This window comes from Pimephales promelas, chromosome 4, assembly GCF_988280905.1.
Source record: "Pimephales promelas chromosome 4, fPimPro1.hap1.1, whole genome shotgun sequence".
NCBI classification, from domain to species: Eukaryota; Metazoa; Chordata; class Actinopteri; order Cypriniformes; family Leuciscidae; genus Pimephales; species Pimephales promelas.
Window position 1 is genome coordinate 15,377,264 of NC_142772.1, and position 18,653 is coordinate 15,395,916.

General features: G+C 38.7%; 1 protein-coding gene across 3 annotated transcripts in view; it reads left to right on the forward strand.

The window, feature by feature from the left end:
• abr (ABR activator of RhoGEF and GTPase) overlaps positions 1 to 18,653 on the forward strand; it is a 490,118-nt gene that overhangs the window by 74,728 nt on the left and 396,737 nt on the right. Inside the window, exon 1 of one of the 3 annotated variants that reach the window (XM_039662202.2) lies at positions 4,425 to 4,781. The exons of the other annotated variants lie outside the window; for them this stretch is intronic. Coding sequence (XP_039518136.1) covers positions 4,659 to 4,781 — 123 coding nt within the window. The 5' untranslated portion in view covers positions 4,425 to 4,658. Of the gene's footprint in view, positions 1 to 4,424; positions 4,782 to 18,653 lie in introns of those variants that run through there. 3 annotated transcript variants of the gene reach the window in all.

The following is an 18,653-nucleotide window of genomic DNA, read 5'->3' on the forward strand; positions in this document are numbered from 1 at the left end:
TAATGTGCAGTTCAGAGATTAAATTGACATTGAGGTGTATGTGTTTGTCACATGTATTTATGCTCATTTTGAACATGCATGACTATTACCATTGTGTGACAGATAATCAGTGTTACAGTGTTGGAATTGATAGTGATGTGTTTGACCAGGCTCAAGCTTTTACGACAGCATCTCCATCTAGTGGTAGAGCAGATTAAGTGCTGCCTTACAGTGTTTGTGCCTTTTTATAGTTCTGTTCATACTGAACAAATATAGGCTGTGAAACCTGATATAGGAATATCACATATTTGAAAGTTTATTCTACATTGCAATAAAACAAATGTATTGCATGATGAAAACATGATTATAAAATAAAGTATACAATAAATAATAGATAAAATAAATTATTTTGCTATTAATACAAGTAAATAAAGTAAACTATACTATTTTATCTCCAAATGAAAAGGAAGGCTCGCTGCGCTTCTGTAATCCCCAAACAATCCGGTGCAACCAGGGCAGGACAAGACGAGGCAGAAAAGGAGAACCGCACTGGTGCAACACTTCTTTGTAATACATTTATTTGTCTTCTTTGTAATAAATTTATACGTCTTCTTTGTAATAAATTTATTTGCGGTACATAAGAGTGACTAACATTTCGATGTAAAGTTACATCTTCATCAGAGTCCTGATGGAATGAAGATGTAACTTTACATCGAAACGTTAGTCACTGTTATGTACCGCAAATAAAATTATCACAAAGAAGACTTATTGTTACGAACTGGAAGACTCAGTGAGATCCAATTGCAGTTTTTAATGAAAGAACGTCAGAACAGGCAGAAGTTCAGGACAGGCAGCAAACAGGCAGAAACGAGAAAACAATCCGAGGTCAATAAACAGATCAGAGGAATTGTAGAAAATGCTCAGAGATTACAAGCAGTTGCAATGTAATAGTTCGCAATGAACTTGAGAGTGAACAGGGTTTATATGGGTGAGTGTGGATGAGCTGCAGGTGTTTGTTTAATCAGTCCCAGGTAAGAAGCATTATGGGAATTGTAGTTTTGTGAAGTGATCAGTCTGGTGTGGAGTGCCCTCTGGTGACTCTCAGGGGCACTCCAGCTGGTGTTCCCACTTATTCTATTTGATCTGTTTGACAGTTTTTTTGTTTTTTTTTCCAAATCCAGCAAACAAGCTGGATTTGATAAATAAATAAATCAAAACCTCTCATCTCTTTAGCCTTAAATTAACTCTAGCATGCCTTGGTAACTATCTATACATGATATAGAAAACAAAGCAATCACATGCCCCTGTGAGCTTGACTGCAGGTGAAGTCAAGCGTGGAGAAGGACATAGGCAAATGGCTTATTAAAAATGTGCTGTGTTTTCTCTGCTTCCTCCCTCGCTTTCATTAGAGCCTCTCAGAGGGTCTGATATTGTGGGCAGTGTTGTGAGGAGCTCTGAGAGCCTTATATAACCATCAGAGACATCATCAGAGGCCTGTTTCTACAGACTCGTCTTACAACATTAAAGGAATGATAGATTAAGTGTACCATTCATTTATATCAGTTCCCATTGATGGTAATGTTTTGTCAACCAGCGTATACAGGTTCTGTGAGAAAAAGAGAAGCCGAAGTATTATGCAATCATTTGTCGTCTTGCTCGGTTCTAGTTCCTCTTTTGAACTCTAGATAAATTATCAGGGATTCCCCTAATGACTTTTGTTCAAGGATTACCATCAATTTTTCAAATGCAATTCCATGATGATGATGCCAATTAGTGGCATCATCATCATGGAATTTTAAATGATTCTAATAATCACGCAACGTTAACTGAGTTTGTCAGGAATGATAAATTGTTTGACATGTTGATAGGCATGTTGACATAATCAGCGACTAGTAGACGTCGGCTCGATTTAGGATTTTTTTTTAAGTCTACATTTATGTGAAGTCGTTCAACCACTGGTTGAAATGACTAATAAGTCAATAAGTGCTCCTCAGTCCATCTACTGGTTAGTTGTAATTTTATGGCTTTTTAAATAAGTGTTAGTTTTCCTACATCTATGAATTTTTAGTTTCAAAAGTTGACAAATCACGACAAATGACAAATCATCATTAAAATAACATTAAAATTGGATAATATTTAGACCTTTGAAGTGCCCGAAAAAGTGTGAAGCACTCTAAAGCCCTTAAAAAGTGCTTGAATTTTACTCTCTAAAGGTTGTACGAATAGTAATGCATATAAATACATGCGAATAATATAAATTATTCTATATTTTATTTTAATATTCATTCTCCCAGTGCTTTGTAGTAATGGTGTCACATACTCGAGATTGGCCCAAGAGTACCTGTTCTGAGCTTGCGCTGTGCTGTCTAATATTAGTCAGAGCATATACATGGTCTGTGCAATGCAGCTTAAACAAGTAGCGTGGTTTTGTTTCATTTTCTTGTTATATGCTATTTTATGTTTCTCATATGCAACAGAAATAGCGGTTCTTATCAATTGGGCAACGTGGTGGTGTCACCAGTGTGACCTCTAACTAAATTTAATCACATCGTCATCGGCTGGAAAAATGGTAAAAAAATGCGACCATTTGGTCGCAGTCTGCATGGAGCCCTGTTTGGAGAACCAAAAATGGTTCTTTGGCATCACTGTGAAAACCCAGTTTTGGAACCTTTATTTTTAAGAGTATAGGTTGACCCTACAGTCTTGAGATGAATCAGTGATTAAACCTGCTATTAAACTCTTTCAGGTTTAAAGGGATAGTTCACTTTGAAATTAATTTTTGATATGTTTTAGCTTACCTCAAGAGGATCCAAGATGTAGGTGTCTTTGTTTCCACAGCATTTTCAATTTTGACATTTTTTGGTCAAACCGTTGTTGTCTGTCAGTCATACACTGGAGGTGAAGGGGGTCCTCAATCGGTTCACCTCAAAGAGCATGTACAGAGAAGTCAAAATTAAACATGATTTAATGACTCGTACATGTAAGTACACATTGATGGCCTAAGACACGAAACGAGCGATTTGTGTGAGAAAACGAACAGTATTTATGTCGTTTTACCTCTTGTAATCATAGCCATGACAAAATGATCTGACAGCACGGGCGCTTCGGTCTGCGCATGCGCTGGAAGTGATCGCTTGCGCGCCTACGTCACTCTTTGTTTATACAGAGATTTCGTAAGTTTTACCTTTCACTAAACATATTTAGATATACGGGAAACCGCAATGGAAGACAATTTCGGTATCTAAATATGTTCAGTAAAAGGTAAAACTTCCGAAATCTCTGTGTAAATATTGAGTGATGTCATACGCAAGCGTTCACTTCCGGCGTAACATTGAACTGATTCAGTTCGGTTCAGTTGGACATTGCACAACTGATTCAGATCACTTGGATTACACAAGGTAAAAACGATATAAATACTGTTCATTTTCCCACAAAAAACGCTCGTTTCGTGTCTTAGGCCATCAATGTGTACTTACATTTACCAGTCATGTTTAATTTTGACTTCTCTGTGCTTTTTGGTGGGCCCCCTTAGCCTCCAGTGACTGATAGACAACACCGGTTTGACTGAAAAATGTCAAAATTGAAAATACTGTGGAAACAAAGACACCTACATCTTGGATGCCCTTGAGGTAAGCTAAAACTTATCAAAAATTCATTTCAAAGTGAACTATCCCTTTAAGTCATTTTATAATGCTTGAATTAAACAGGAACAACCAAAAAAAGTGGTAAAACTTTATTTGCACTGCGTTAGTGTAGTTACAATAAATTATGCTTAATTACACTGTAACACGGACACCATAAAATAAAGTGTAACCCAAAAAGTTCACATTTTATATAAGGTGTCTTAGCCACTATGTACTTACATAAAAATGAATGAATGAATGAATGAATGAATGTTAGGTACAATGTACTTACGTGTTGTATTGCAAAACAGTTTTGTTGTTATTGTGGTGGGATACAGGTAAGGTTAGGGACAGGTTTGGTGGTAAGGTTAGGGACAGGTTTGGGTGTATGGTTAGGTTTAAAGGTGCCACAAGTGGATATGTCTTTGCACAGCCCTGGTTAACAGTGTAATTATAGATACCTACAGAAATGAATTGCATCTGTAATCACATGCAGTTATTTTTTAAATACATGTATGTACACAATAAATGCATTGTATTCAATTATTCTTTTAAATGTTTGTACATAGTAGTTAAAGACACTTAAAATAAAGTGGGAACAACAAAGAGAGTTAAAAATACTCTCTTTGTTGAGACCCTTTAAGGCCAGAAAGGAAAATGGTGGACAGTCTCTTAACCCGTGGCACCCGGAATTGACACACACCAGGAAGACAGAACTGCGGTCAGGGGGAGGGACGTGTTTAGCTCAAGTCTGTGTGTGTGTGTGTGTGTGTGTGTGTGTGTGTGAGAGAGAGGGAGAGAGAGTGCAGAGGCGGGCCATTCGATGTGTGTGTGTGTATACGAGAGAGAGGAAGCAAGTAGCTCTTTCTGTGTTTGTGTGAGAGGGAGGACATGTTACCGTTCCAGTGAGAGAGAGAAAAAAAACCCCTCAGTTGGCAGAAGAGATAGAATTCCAGTGTAGGCATTGAACTGTCACAAGCGGCTTGTCAAAACTTGAAAGGAAGGAAGGCAGTAATTGAAACGCAGGGAGAGGAGAGAGGGGGACCAGCCGCCAGCATGGAGGAGGTTGAGGATGAGGTGCTAGGTCTTTTGGACAAAGTTCTGGAGGATGAAGATTTGTTTGACAATGAGATGGACTTGGACTGTCCATTCACCCCAATGGAACTCATGACGTTTAAGGTGAGAGAGAGACCGGCTGAGAGGTAAAGAGACAAGACAACACTTCTCTCTTCCTCTGATGGCTTTTGCTCTGTCTCAATGGCTAAAAATAGGAAGGTGGAAAAGTATGAAAACATTTCACGACGTGGCGTTAGTGTTTGTTCAGTTCCATTTTGCTTAGTTTGTACCAGTCATATGTAGCAACGGTGAGTCTGTATGGTTTTAATGATCTTTACCCTGTTCTAACACAATTGTCGAGACAGATATCCCTCAGGTAAAGGCAGAAACTGGGCCAGTTTTTGCACAAATACAGATGTTTACTCACCAACTGTTGCTGTGATTTTGACTCTTTGGCATCACATTTTCTATAGTTTGATTTGGGATGTTTAGTGTTTCAATAAGAGCATCCATGCTTCCTCACACTCCTCACCAGCAGTTACTTCACTTTGTGGCTATCATTAGCACAATCTTTTCATATTCTCTATATTTGGACACTCACATTCAGAGATCACAGGCCATAAATGTACCATTAAGGGACAGTTACCCTATAATACAATTTCTGTTAATATTTTCTTACCCTCATGTCATTCCAAACCTGTCTGATTTTTTCTTTTTCATTTTTAGATACGAGAGTGTGTAAGAGTGCATTTTGATAGAATTTTTATTCGTTTGGGTCAACTATCCCTTTATAACATTTCTATCACAATACATTTGGTGCACTGTAAAAAAAAAAAAAAAAATTGTGTAAGTCTGTGCTTCTAAACGTGTTTAGTTTTAGACTGACCTGAAGTGGTCAGAATATCTTATATATTTTGGTATATCCATAGATCTCTGCCCGTATCTATCTCTCTCTCTTTGTCTCTCTTACATCAATGTTTAAAAGTTTGAGGTCAGTAAGATTGTTTTGGTTACATTTTATTTTAAGGTGACATAGTTGAATTGTACCCAAGTCCCAAGTAAGTACTGAGTTATATTAATTCAATTACGGTTACGGGTTGATTTAGGGCATAATAACATAATTAGTTACTTGTAATTATGCATAATTTACTGTTATTACTATAGCAAGTACATGTAGTAAAGTGTAACTGTCACCTTAAAATAAATTGTTATTTGTTGATTTTTTTTAATGACAAGTCACCTTTATTTATATAGCGTTTTTTACAATACAGATTGTATCAAAGCAGCTTCACAGTAAAAACATGAAAATAATACAACACAGATCAATAATATTGTTAAATATTAAATGTTCCCAACTAAGCACGCCAAAAGCCAAGGCAACAGTGGCAAGGAACCAAAAGAACCACGAGTTATTGAGGATCAGTGCCGATGGCTGTCGTGTCGATGAGGCCGGCACTTAAGGATGAGTTGGGATGGGTCCAGGCGCAGGTCCACCATAGAGGGTCCCTTGGGATAAACAGAGAGACTAATTTTAGCGTAGACGCCATCCTTCTTATGATGTACCAAGTACATCTAGATTTACGGGACGTGTTCTCGGTAATGCTCACCACGTATCAAAAATACAGTTATACAGTATCAATAGCCGCGTTTCCACTGCCGGGCCAGGGCCGGGCCGTGCTAGTGCGTGCCAGGGCCAGTCGCGTTTCCACTGTCACTTCCGGGGCTTGATCGGGGCTTCCTCAGGGCCAACGGCCAGGATTTCTGGCCCGTCGAATACCTTGGGCCAGAGCAGGCCAGCTCGTGCTAGAAGCGTGCTCAAGGTAAAAGGCGGAGTTTATCGGTGATGGAACGTTATGATCTGAAGCAAGATGCACATTTCACTTTTTATTAGGGGTGTCCATGTTTAAAAGTGCATAACCGAGTGAAACCTTTTTGCTCGGTTAAGTGGCGTCAATACATATTTGCACAAAACTTTTGGTTTTTTTTTTGTGAATGTCAATAAAAAAATATTGTGAAATGACAGCGTTTCCATTAACGATGTTATGCGACTAAAACATCTTTTTTTCCTTTCGCGATAAGTCATTCCAAAAATAATGGCAACGGACGTTGGTAGTCTATCAGCCACCGCACTAGACATTATTATTAGCCTATTTATGGACGTGCGTGTTATCCAAGCATTAATGGCAGGGAAAGAGACTCCCTCATTTCTGCTCCGAGGTCTTGATTGTGGCATTTCTTTGAGGTTTTGTCTAGTAGGCTATTCCTTGTATCTTTTATGAATTTTAAAAAAGAACTCTGCCTCGTATTATGTCCAAACGGTCTACTTTTTGTGTTTATTCGTTTCCCCATTTAATCCGTTGGCCTAATAGGGCATTTCAGAATGTTTGTAAACAATAGGCACCGCGATACTTCCGGGTGGCAGAACGCGAGCGGCTTCCATTGACTAACTGAAGAGATCCAGCCGGCAACTGAACAATTACACAGTTAAAATCATTGTTGTTGATCAAAGTTGAATCTATGGCGAAAATATGTTGTGTTTGGGGTTGCGCCACCAGATATACAGCAAAAGGTGTAGGTTTTTTTATCGATTTCCTTCAGAAAAAAGTAAATCTATCCAGCAGAACCTGTGGGTGAGGAGGTTAAAGCGAGTAAAAGTGCATGTCGTCTTCTAATTATGAGCCTGAGCCCAAATTAAACCCAACCATTTTAATACGTGGGTCGTTATATAACTGACGTTCTCAACTAACTTAGTTATTTCTATTACTTTCTATCAGAGCCACATGGCTCTGCTTTCTATGTTACTTTCTTTTGAGCGGTGAGTAAATGCTTCTTCATCGTAAATGCTTCTGATTGGCCAATGCGTTCAATAAATCAACACATATGTCTGTGATTGGCTACATCGCCCATCGCTGCAGTCACGTTATAAAAAGAAACTCTGCCATGTAAGTCATTTCTATTTTGTTTTAGTTGTTCTTGTTGCTTTTCTGCAACAGATGAATACAAATGTATTAGTTTTTATTTGTTTTATTCATAGATATTTCTAGTTTGCGGGAGTCCCGCGAATCGTTTTATTTTCCTGCAATCCGCACACACAGAGTTCATTACCGCCCGCACTCAGCCATCAGATCTAGTCCCGCGCCGCGGTCTAGTGCGTTGGGAGTGCACGTCTCTAGATCAAAGAATCTAAGCTTTAATGATCATGTTAACTATGTCTGAATTTCCACCACGTCTGTTCTTGAATCAACTGTTGAAATGTAGATTAAGCTTCTGCCGGCGGTGTGTCTCCCTCCATGCAATTTACTAGTGTTGCCATAGGGACGCTTCGGGTTTGCCACCCGGAAGAACGTCTATTATTGTTGTGACGTCATGGTGAATTGTTGTATTGCAAAATGAAAAATTAACGGTTGTTGTCTTTTGTAAAACGCAAAGTTGAACACCAAAATGTTCATTTGAACTGTAGGTCTATGCTGCGCAAAAATATATAGGCTATATATAGGCTACATATCGACGAATTTTCAGATATTTGTTAGATTTTTTTGCCCCTTTAAACATTTAAAATATTTGACAAATTAATATGAAAAATATATATATTTTACTGGTTTTCTGAGGCCAAATTAGAACCTGGAAATGACATTTTCCCCGCAGTGCTGAATGAGAAGAGCCGTAACCACAGCCTACAGAAATGGGATTTATAGGTGATTTATAGGCTATAATAGGCTAAATGTGCCTGATAATAAAATAATATAAAATAATGAGGCATTAATTGTTTATTAATAAACTATTGTTTTCTAAATCATTTTCGACTAAAAACATATCTCCATCTCCGGATGCACATTTAGAGAGAAATTAATTAGCTACATAATTACATAGTCAGAAGATATTGGCTTTCGATTAGAATTTGTTTGTTTTAAATTGGACATTTTGGACATTTAAAGCTTTAGTCTACAAAGGCTGCAGACTAAAGCTTTAATGTCCAATTTAAAACGAACAAATTCGAATGCGGTGGCTGTTTCAGTTCTCGCGCTTCAGTTCACGGAGATGAGCCTGATTGTTAAAGCACAACGTTTTCTTGTTATTGTGGGTTTACGCAAATAAATGTATTTGCGAATAATGTATTATTATTTTCTGTATGACCAGAAATGAAAGAGTATTTTAAGTTGTTTCCACTGAAAGAACTGCAGTTAAACACACACTGGATATGCGTCAAAAATATTGTGTTTATTTGTGCTTTGTTATTGGATAAAGGCGTCTTCTACATATGCAGACTAATAAAATGTTACAATAATGATTATTATTATTATTTGAGGACAGAGTTTTTGAGAAATGGACGTGTTTCCAATGTGCTTATTTTCAATTGCCAATTTCAGTTTGAAGGGTGATGTAAATGCGGCTTTAACTGCTCCGTACTTACTGGGTTTTATTTCTATAATTAATTTCGTTTCAAATGGGATCCAACCAGTTATTAAAGGTGTTAAAAATGAAAAGGGCCTCGGTGAACGGTTAATGAAAAACTCGAAAACGTGCAGCCCTACTTTTTATATCGCGCAAAAAAAAAAAAATCGCTGCTTGAAATGGAGAATCGCCTGTACTGGTCTGTCGAGGATACCAAAGCTCTTCTGAGCATTTGGGCAGAAGAAAGGGTAACGTTACGACGTCAATTTGACGCCGTGTGAAGAAACAGTCCCTCACCCGTCCCCCTCTGTTATTATTAGTGGCGACTCGCGAGACAATCCGGACACAATTGCAGCCACGGCAAGTGAGTTATGCTATCTTCCTAATTTAAAAAATAAATTAATTCATAATACCCGCTGAAATGGGTTAGGTTGTATGACGTTTGATCCAGAAAGGCGTGTTAGGGGCGGGGTTTAAGGCAACGCTGTGGGGCTACTGACCCGGCAGTGGAAACGCAAGTCCGGTGCTTGAGGCCCGAGGCCACTAGCTCGGCTCGGCTCGCTGTTAGCTCTGGCCCGGCCCTAGCCCGGCAGTGGAAACGCAGCTAATAAAAAAAAGTAATAGAGTAAACCACAGTTTAAAATATCTGAATTTTAAATGTAATCTATTCCTTTGAAATTTCAGCTTTGTCATCAGTGTCGCATGATCCTTCAGAAATTATTCTAATATGCTGATTTGGTCCTCAAGATTTTTCTTTTTTTATTATAATCAATGTTGAAAATAGTTTTCTGCTTAATATAATATATACACTGCCCTAAAGGATTATTAGAAACACCTGTTCGATTTCTCATTAATGCAATTATCTAATCAACCAATCACATGGCAGTTGCTTCAATGCATTTAGGGGTGTGGTCCTGGTCAAGACAATCTCATGAACTCCAAACTGAATGCCAGAATGGGAAAGAAAGGTGATTTAAGCAATTTACAGTGTGGCATGGTTGGATTTTCACACACACCTATTTCTAGGGTTTACAAAGAATGGTGTGAACAGGGAAAAACATCCAGTATAAACATCCAGTATTGGGGAAAATGCCTTGTCGATGCTAGAGGTCAGAGGAGAATGGGCTGACTGATTCAAGCTGATAGAAGAGCAACTTTGACTGAAATAACCACTCGTTACAACCGAGGTATGCAGCAAAGCATTTGTGAAGCCACAACACGCACAACCTTGAGGTTGATGGGCTACAACAGCAGAAGACTCCACCGGGTACCACTCATCTCCACTACAAATAAGAAAAAGAGGCTACAATTTGCAAGAGCTCACCAAAATTGGACAGTTGAAGACTGGAAAAATGTTGCCTGGTCTGATGAGTATCGATTTCTGTTGAGACATTCAGATGGTAGAGTCAGAATATGGCGTAAACAGAATGAGAACATGGATCCATCATGCCTTGTTACCACTGTGCAGGCTGGTCGTGGTGGTGTAATGGTGTGGGGTTTGTTTTCTTGGCACACTTTAGGCCCCTTAGTGCCAATTGGGCATCGTTTAAATGCCACGGCCTGAGCATTGTTTCTGACCATGTCCATCCCTTTATGGCCACCATGTACCCATCCTCTGATGGCTACTTCCAGCAGGATAATGCACCATGTCACAAAGCTCGAATCATTTCAAATTGGCTTCTTGAACATGACGATGAGTTCACTGTACTAAAATGGCCCCCAGTCACCAGATCTCAACCCAATAGAGCATCTTGGATGTGATGGAACGTGAGCTTCGTGCCCTGGATGTGCATACCACAAATCTCCATCAACTGCAAGATGCTATCCTATCAATATGGGCCAACATTTCTAAAGAATGCTTTCAGCACCTTGTTGATTCAATGCCACATAGAATTAAGGCGAAAGGGGGTCAAACACAGTATTAGTATGGTGTTCCTAATAATCCTTTAGGTGAGTGTATATAGCTTCTTTGATGAATGGATTGTTCAAAAGAACATCATTTATTTAAAATAGAAATTCTGTAACACTGTCTTTCTTGTAACTTTTGGTCAATTTAATGTGTCCTTGCTGAATACAAGTATTAATTGCTTTAAAAAATCTTACTGAACCCAAACTTTTGAACGCTATTGTATAAAATAGATGTATTATACTTCCCTTTCAGCGGAAGTCAATATTTTATTTCCCCCATCTTATCAATCTTATCATCCACCAAATTATGGCACACCTTTCCTCCACCCAAATTTGAGATATTGTTCATGTCCATAACACAAAATATGTGGGAAGTTTGCTGAGATTTAACACTTGTCTATAAAAAAAAAGCAAGTTTTTTTTTCTTTTTTTTGTGAAAAAGCAAGCACCACTAATAAATAGTATTTCACCTTAATGAAAACGAATCACAACTGCTAATTTTAAATTAACCCTCTATTAGCATTCTATTAGTGTAATATATGGTGGACCAAAATGTCAGTGGATCATTACTAATAAAATCCCTAAATTCAAAGACTGACTTTAGCTTGTTTGTTTCTAGTTTCAGGATATCTTGCAGACTCAAACCTGCATCAGCTATGTGAGCACCAAAGTTCAACGCGTGAAGAGCATGTGCAATATACATTGTGTCACAGCTCTCACCAGTTACAGATGTTTTGATGTGTTCTGTCAAAATCTGATTATTTTCTCATAGATGAAAATGAGGGTTGCAAATACTTTTTCCCAACAATTTTCCATTTTAAATAGGAAAATAAGTGACACTTAGAAGAACTTTCCCAGACTCATGTCTAACATTGACATTCTTTAATAATAATAATATTAAAAAAACTATATAAATATTAAAGCTGCAAGCAGCGATGGGCGGGCCCTCGCACCTGTAGCACGTTGGGGTGTGAGGCGGCCGCGTTGCATATTCTGCGGCTCAGCCGGTGTGGCTGTGAAATTTTTCGCTGCTTCGTTAAAGGTCACTTCCTGTTGCCAGCTGGTGGCGCTATGACTTAGGGTGAATGTCGGCATGTAGATTTGTTCAGAGCGGGACTCTTGTCAAATGTGTAAAATTTGGTGCAGATCTGGGCAATTACAGCCAAGTTACTACAACTTCCTCTTTCATGGCGAATCATCGACGCCACGGACACGCCCATCGACGAAAACATGCAGATAGCACAACTTTACATCGTCAATGCCTTTAGAAGGCACAACAGAAATTTTAGTCGATCCGACTAAATCGCTAGGAGGAGTTCGTTAAAGTACGTAATGAGTAAATCATCCAAAAATGGCGGTAAAATTTGAAATGGCCTACTTCCTGTTGAGTTTAGGGCATTGCTCCAAGAGACTTTTTTGTGCGTCTGGACATGGAAGATGTACCACAGAAATTTCGTACATGTCGCTCAAACATGCGACGGGGGCTGCTTCGTTAAAGGACACTTCCTGTTGCCACTAGGTGGCGCTATGACTGTGGGTGAATGTCGGCATGTAGATTTGTTCAGGGCGGGACTCTTGTCAAATGTGTAAAATTTCACGCAGATAGCACAACTTTACATCGTCAATGCCTTTAGAAGGTACAGCAGAAATTTGAAGTTGATCCGACTAAATCCCTAGGAGGAGTTCGTTAAAGTACGGAGTGTGTAAATCGTTCCAAATCGGTCGCCAAATTCAAAATGGCGGACTTCATGTCGAGTTTAGGGTATGGGTTCTTGAGGCTTTTTTGTCCGTCTGGTCATGGAAGATGTACCACAGAAATTTCGTACATGTCGGTCAAACAAGCGGCGGGGTCTGCTTCGTTAAAGGTCACTTCCTGTTCCTGTTGCATATTCTGCAGCTCAGCCAGTTCGGCTGTGCATTTGCTACGCTGCTTCGTTAAAGGTCACTTCCTGTTGCCAGCAGGTGGCGCTATGACCATGGGTGAATGTCGGCATGTAGATTTTTTCAGAGCGGGACTCTTGTCAAATGTGTAAAATTTCATGCAGATCTGGGCATTTACAGCCAAGTTACTACAATTTCCTGTTTAATGGCGAATCATCGACGCCACGGACACGCCCATCGACGAAAACGCGCAGATAGCACAACTTTACATCGTCAATGCCTTTAGAAGGCACAGCAGAAATTTGAAGTCGATCCAACTAAATCCCTAGGTGGAGTTTGTTAAAGTACGTAATGAGTAAATCATCCCAAAATGGCGGTAAAATTAGAAATGGCTGACTTCCTGTTGAGTTTAGCGCAACGCTCCAAGAGACTTTTCTGTGCGTCTGGACATGGTACATGTACCACAGAAATTTCGTACATGTCGGTCAAACATGCGACGGGTACTGCTTCGTTAAAGGTCACTTCCTGCTGTCACTAGGTGGCCCTATGACTGTGGGTGAATGTCGGCATGTAGATTTGTTCAGGGCGGGACTCTTGTCAAATGTGTAAAATTTTGTGCAGATCTGGGCATTTACAGCCAAGTTACTACAACTTCCTGTTTCATGGCGAATCATCGACGCCACGGACACGCCCATTGACGAAAACGCGCAGATATTACAACTTTACATCGTCAATGCCTTTAGAAGGCACAGCAGAAATGTGAAGTCGATCCGACTAAAGCCCTAGGAGGAGTTAGTTAAAGTACGAAATGAGTAAATCATCCAAAAATGGCGGTAAAATTCAAAATGGCCGACTTCCTGTTGAGTTTAGGGCATCGCTTCAAGAGACTTTTCTGTGCGTCTGGACATGGTAGATGTGCCACAGAAATTTCGTACATGTCGGTCAAACATGCGACGGGGACTGCTTCGTTAAAAGTCACTTCCTGCTTCCACGAGGTGGCGCTATGACTGTGGGTGAATGTCGGCATGTAGATTTGTTCAGGGCGGGACTCTTGTCAAATGTGTCGAATTTCGTGCAGATCTGGGCATTTACAGCCAAGTTACTACAACTTCCTGTTTCATGGCGAATCATCGACGCCACGGACACGCCCATCGATGAAAACTCGCAGATAGCACAACTTTACATCGTCAACGGTGACTTTTTGAGCATGTTGCGACCCCGAAAATGGCGCTTACTTTGCAGAAAAAAGAAAAAAGAAAAAAGAAAAAAAAATAACCCTAACAGTTTCAATAGGGTCCTCGCACTGTTAGTGCTCGGGCCCTAAAAAAGAAAAAAAAAAATAACCCTAACAGTTTCAATAGGGTCCTCGCACTGTTAGTGCTCGGGCCCTAAAAATAACCTTAAAAGTTTCAAGAGGGTCCTCGCACTGTTAGTGCTCGGGCCCTAAAAATAATCCTAACAGTTTCAATAGGGTCCTCGCACTGTTAGTGCTCGGGCCCTAATGATATACTATAATATAAATAAAATATAACACACTATATATATATATATATATATATATATATATATATATATATTTTCTGGTAGACAAATGCATTTCTTGGTCTAGCTGTAGCCTACATTGTCTGTTTAGACAGTCTTGGAACTTCTCAGTCTCTGTAACTTCCTCTTCTGTCATGTTTGCCCATTCTCTGTCTTTCACTAATGACTCTATCTGTGTTTATAAATAATTCAGGAATTCTTCCTGTGACGTCATTCCTTATCAATATCTTATCGCTATCAGCATTGGGCACCATTGTCACTGCTATTCATTTAGTAAAAGCTACTGTTGCAATACTTAAATTCTGAACCTCAACACATGAATTCAAATCACATAAAATGAATTCAAATCGCTCTCACATAAAATGAATGTCATTGCATTAAGTTCAAATGTAATTCAAAAAAAGATTTATTTTCTTTAAGGTTTTTTGTTTTGTTTGTTTTTGTTTTTTGGTCTCCCTGAAATTAAATGTAATGGTCCCCATAATTTGGTAACAACATTATTTTAAAATATCTTTCATGTTCCATAGAAGAAAGAAAGCCGTGCAGATTTGTAACAACGTGAGTGAATAAATGATAACAGAATATACATTTTTGGGTGAACTATCCCTTTGAGGGTCTTTAAAGGGTTCTTCATGGTTTTCATAATCTGTTCCAAAAGGATTCCTTTTTTAAAATTCTTTTTCATCTTCACACAGGATATTCATAACTGTCATAACGTGTCCTGGCCTCACTTTAGTCTGAAATTTAGTCGTTTCCCCTTTAAGAGTCACAGAATAAATAGTGCTCTGGACAAAGGAGGGTTTGTGTGAGTGAATTATAAGGGCAATGGTGGGGATATTGGCCGCTTTCTTTATGTAGTTAGTCATAAGGGTGGTACTTCCTTTCTTTTCAGATAGAACTGCTTTTTATTCCTTTATGTAATAAAATTTCATGGGGTTCAAGCAGACCCAGTCATGTTTTGTTTTATCCTCATATATTTGTGGTGGTTTTGATGGACAGACATGGTGGGAGAATTTACTCATACAGTAATTGTTCCCAAAATTTTTTATAAACTCATAAGCAAGAGCTGTTGTAAATGGAAAGTTCAAAGGGGGGTTTGGTTTAAAGGCTTATTTGGAGCAAAAACATGGAAGCAGACATTTGAAAGTTGGATTACACTTGAAGGCTCCTTAAGTTTTCCTCTTTCACTCATATTCACAGGTGTTTGTTCAAATGGCTGTGTTTAGATAGCGTGTCTTTGTTTGAACACACAAACACAGAAACAGTTTGAACTTTGTAACTGGATGGGTGATTTTTCAGGGTGCGTCTCTGCCTGAGAAATTTTGTGCCAGAGAGAGAAATAAAATCAGAACAGACTAGTAGTAGGAAAAGCTGAACACGTGGTTTGATTAGCTACAGGTGGTGCACATTTCTTGAATATCACTACAAAAATGTACCTTTGCATATGATTCCAGCTGAAATGAACACTAAAGGCAGTAAAACACAAACAACTTTTATTCATTTTCACACAAATTAGGATTACAGACTCAGATTGTCAATTAATTGATTTATTTTTTGTATCATTTTTATTTATTTTTATAAAGATCTTTCACATTAGTCAGTTTACATTGAAGGCAAGCTTTTCTGACATTTATCTGCGAAAGACACTTGCATAATGATTAAAAAACAGAAATAAAGTGTGAATTATGCTCGCTAATTTTGCGCTTTTCAAAATACTGTACATCATTTAGTCCAAAAACAAAAGAAGATTAGTATTAAAGGGTTAGTTCACCCAAAAATGAAATTTATGTCATTAATGACTCACCCCATGTCGTTCCAAGCCTATAAGGCCTCCGTTCATCTTCGGAAAACAGTTCAAGATATTTTAGATTTAGTCAGAGAGTTTTCTGTCCTCCATTGAAAATGTATACATGGTGTACTGTCCTTATCCAGAAAGGAAATAGGAAATAGAGACATCATCAAAGTAGTTCATGAGAAATCAGTGGGTTAGTTCGAATTTTTTGAAGCATCAAAAATACATTTTGGTCCAAAAATAACAAAATCTACGACTTTATTCTGCAATGTATTCTCTTCCGGTTCTGTTGTCAAGCCGTGTTCAGTGACTGATGACGTAAGACGCTGTGTTATCTGGTGCGAAAGAGCTTCGTTCACAGTCTGAGGGAGACGCACGCTGTAAACAAAACAATCTACACAAACATGTCTATGGATTTCAACACAGAGGAAGACTTACATTTTTTTTGCCCAGCCATATTTATTTGAAACTGAACACACGAACGCACCAGATACACGTCAGCAGCGTCTTACGTCATCAGCGTCACTGCAGACTCATGAACGTGGCTTGACAACAGAACCGGAAGAGAATACAATGCCGAATAAAGTCGTAGTTTTTGGAATTTTGGACCAAATTGTCATTTTGATGCATCAAAAATTCTAACTAATCCACTGATGTCACATGGACTACTTTGAAGATGTCCTTTGAATTTCCTTTCTGGACAAGGACAGTGTACTGTACATACACTCACCTAAAGGATTATTAACAACACCATACTAATACTGTGTTTGACCCCCTTTCACCTTCAGAACTGCCTTAATTCTACGTGGCATTGATTCAACAAGGTGCTGAACATTCTTTAGAAATGTTGTTAGAAATGTTGATAGGTTAGCATCTTGCAGTTGATGGAGATTTGTGGGATGCACATCCAAGGCATGAAGCTCCTGTTCCACCACATCCCAAAGATGCTCTATCGGCTCTATGCACGGCGGTATTTCCGGTGAATGTCTAAGGATGCTCGATAACTTCCGCTGATCGTAGAGTCCAATGCAATACCGAGAATTTATATTGAATTTTATACTCCATGGTTATACTAAAGAAACGTTAGTCACAAAAACAGACAAAACAGACACCCCTCGTTGTGTTTATGCTTCTTTTTAAAATTATATTAAATAAACATAACTATATATAAAATTACATCTAAACGTATGAAAGTTTCGTTTCAAAGACGGGAGGACAGTAAATTTTGAAGACTCTGCCATAATCCCATTTTCCTCCGCTTTAATCTCCCCAACCGGAAACTGAAGAGCATCCTTGCGTCAAATGCTGAACTTGGTGCATATAGCTTATTGGGTTGAGATCTGGTGACTGTGGGGGCCATTTTAGTACAGTGAACTCATTGTCATGTTCAAACCAATTGACCCTTCGCTAAGCCCCGCCCTGCCTAGTTACTGTTGCTACGCCTGTCAAGCTTTCGCGGCTGGCCCATCTATTATAGTGTGGATGCACCCGGTGTCAGACATTTCAATGAGATAATTAGTAATTTTCGGCGAACAAGTGAAATATCTGAGAGAGCAAGACAAAAGGGACTACAGCAGTGGTGTAGTCTACTTTTTTGTAGTGAGTATACTGTGATATACCAGCATACTCCCCCCCCCCCCGCCCCGCCCCGCCACCCATTTGCGAAAAATTTTCAAAACTTGTGTGATATTCCTTTAGAATTCTGTTTTAATAGATTTGATTATTATTTTAAAAATTACATTTTACTATATGCAATTTCTTTCATAATTCCATCGAGTTACTTTATTTATCTCTATAAACTGTTGTAAATTTGAGCTTCGGTGTGTTTTAATAAACTATTATTAGTATTATTAGGCCTTCTTGAAATACTCTACTGTGCAATAGTAATATATTTCTTTTATATTTTCTTCAAGTGATACAAAACGTTGATTTTGACAGGTTGCATGAAGCAGGGGCGTCATAGGATTTTGATCATTACTTAGGATTTGTTCTAAAAAAAAGGTAACACTTTAGTTTAGGATCTAATGCTCACTATTAACCAGTTTCATTACATGCAAAGGCAGGGTTTTATAATCACTGTTGTCCCAAATGTGAGGTAGGTTAGTCATGGGGATTCAGGGTTTCCCTGAGAAAATTTTTATTTCTTTGATCTACATATGTGCATTTTAGGATGTTTTGAAGGCCAAAAAAAAAATTAAAAATAGATAACAGCTTTAAAACCATGTCAGTGGGCACTGGGTAGCTGATTATTTCTCTCTCCTCATCAGCATCACCCTCTTTTTCTCTTTGTTTTTATCTTGCCCTGTCTCTTCCCCTCCTAAAGATGAGCTTTGACTGATATAGGCTTTTCATTTTTATCAGTCAGTGAAGACAGTAAACATGGGGTCAACTGATAGGTGGATTTTCCCTATGAATAATTTTTCTCTGACACGTTTATTCACTGAAAGCTACTAAAGCTAGGTAATTAAGTTTATTAAATG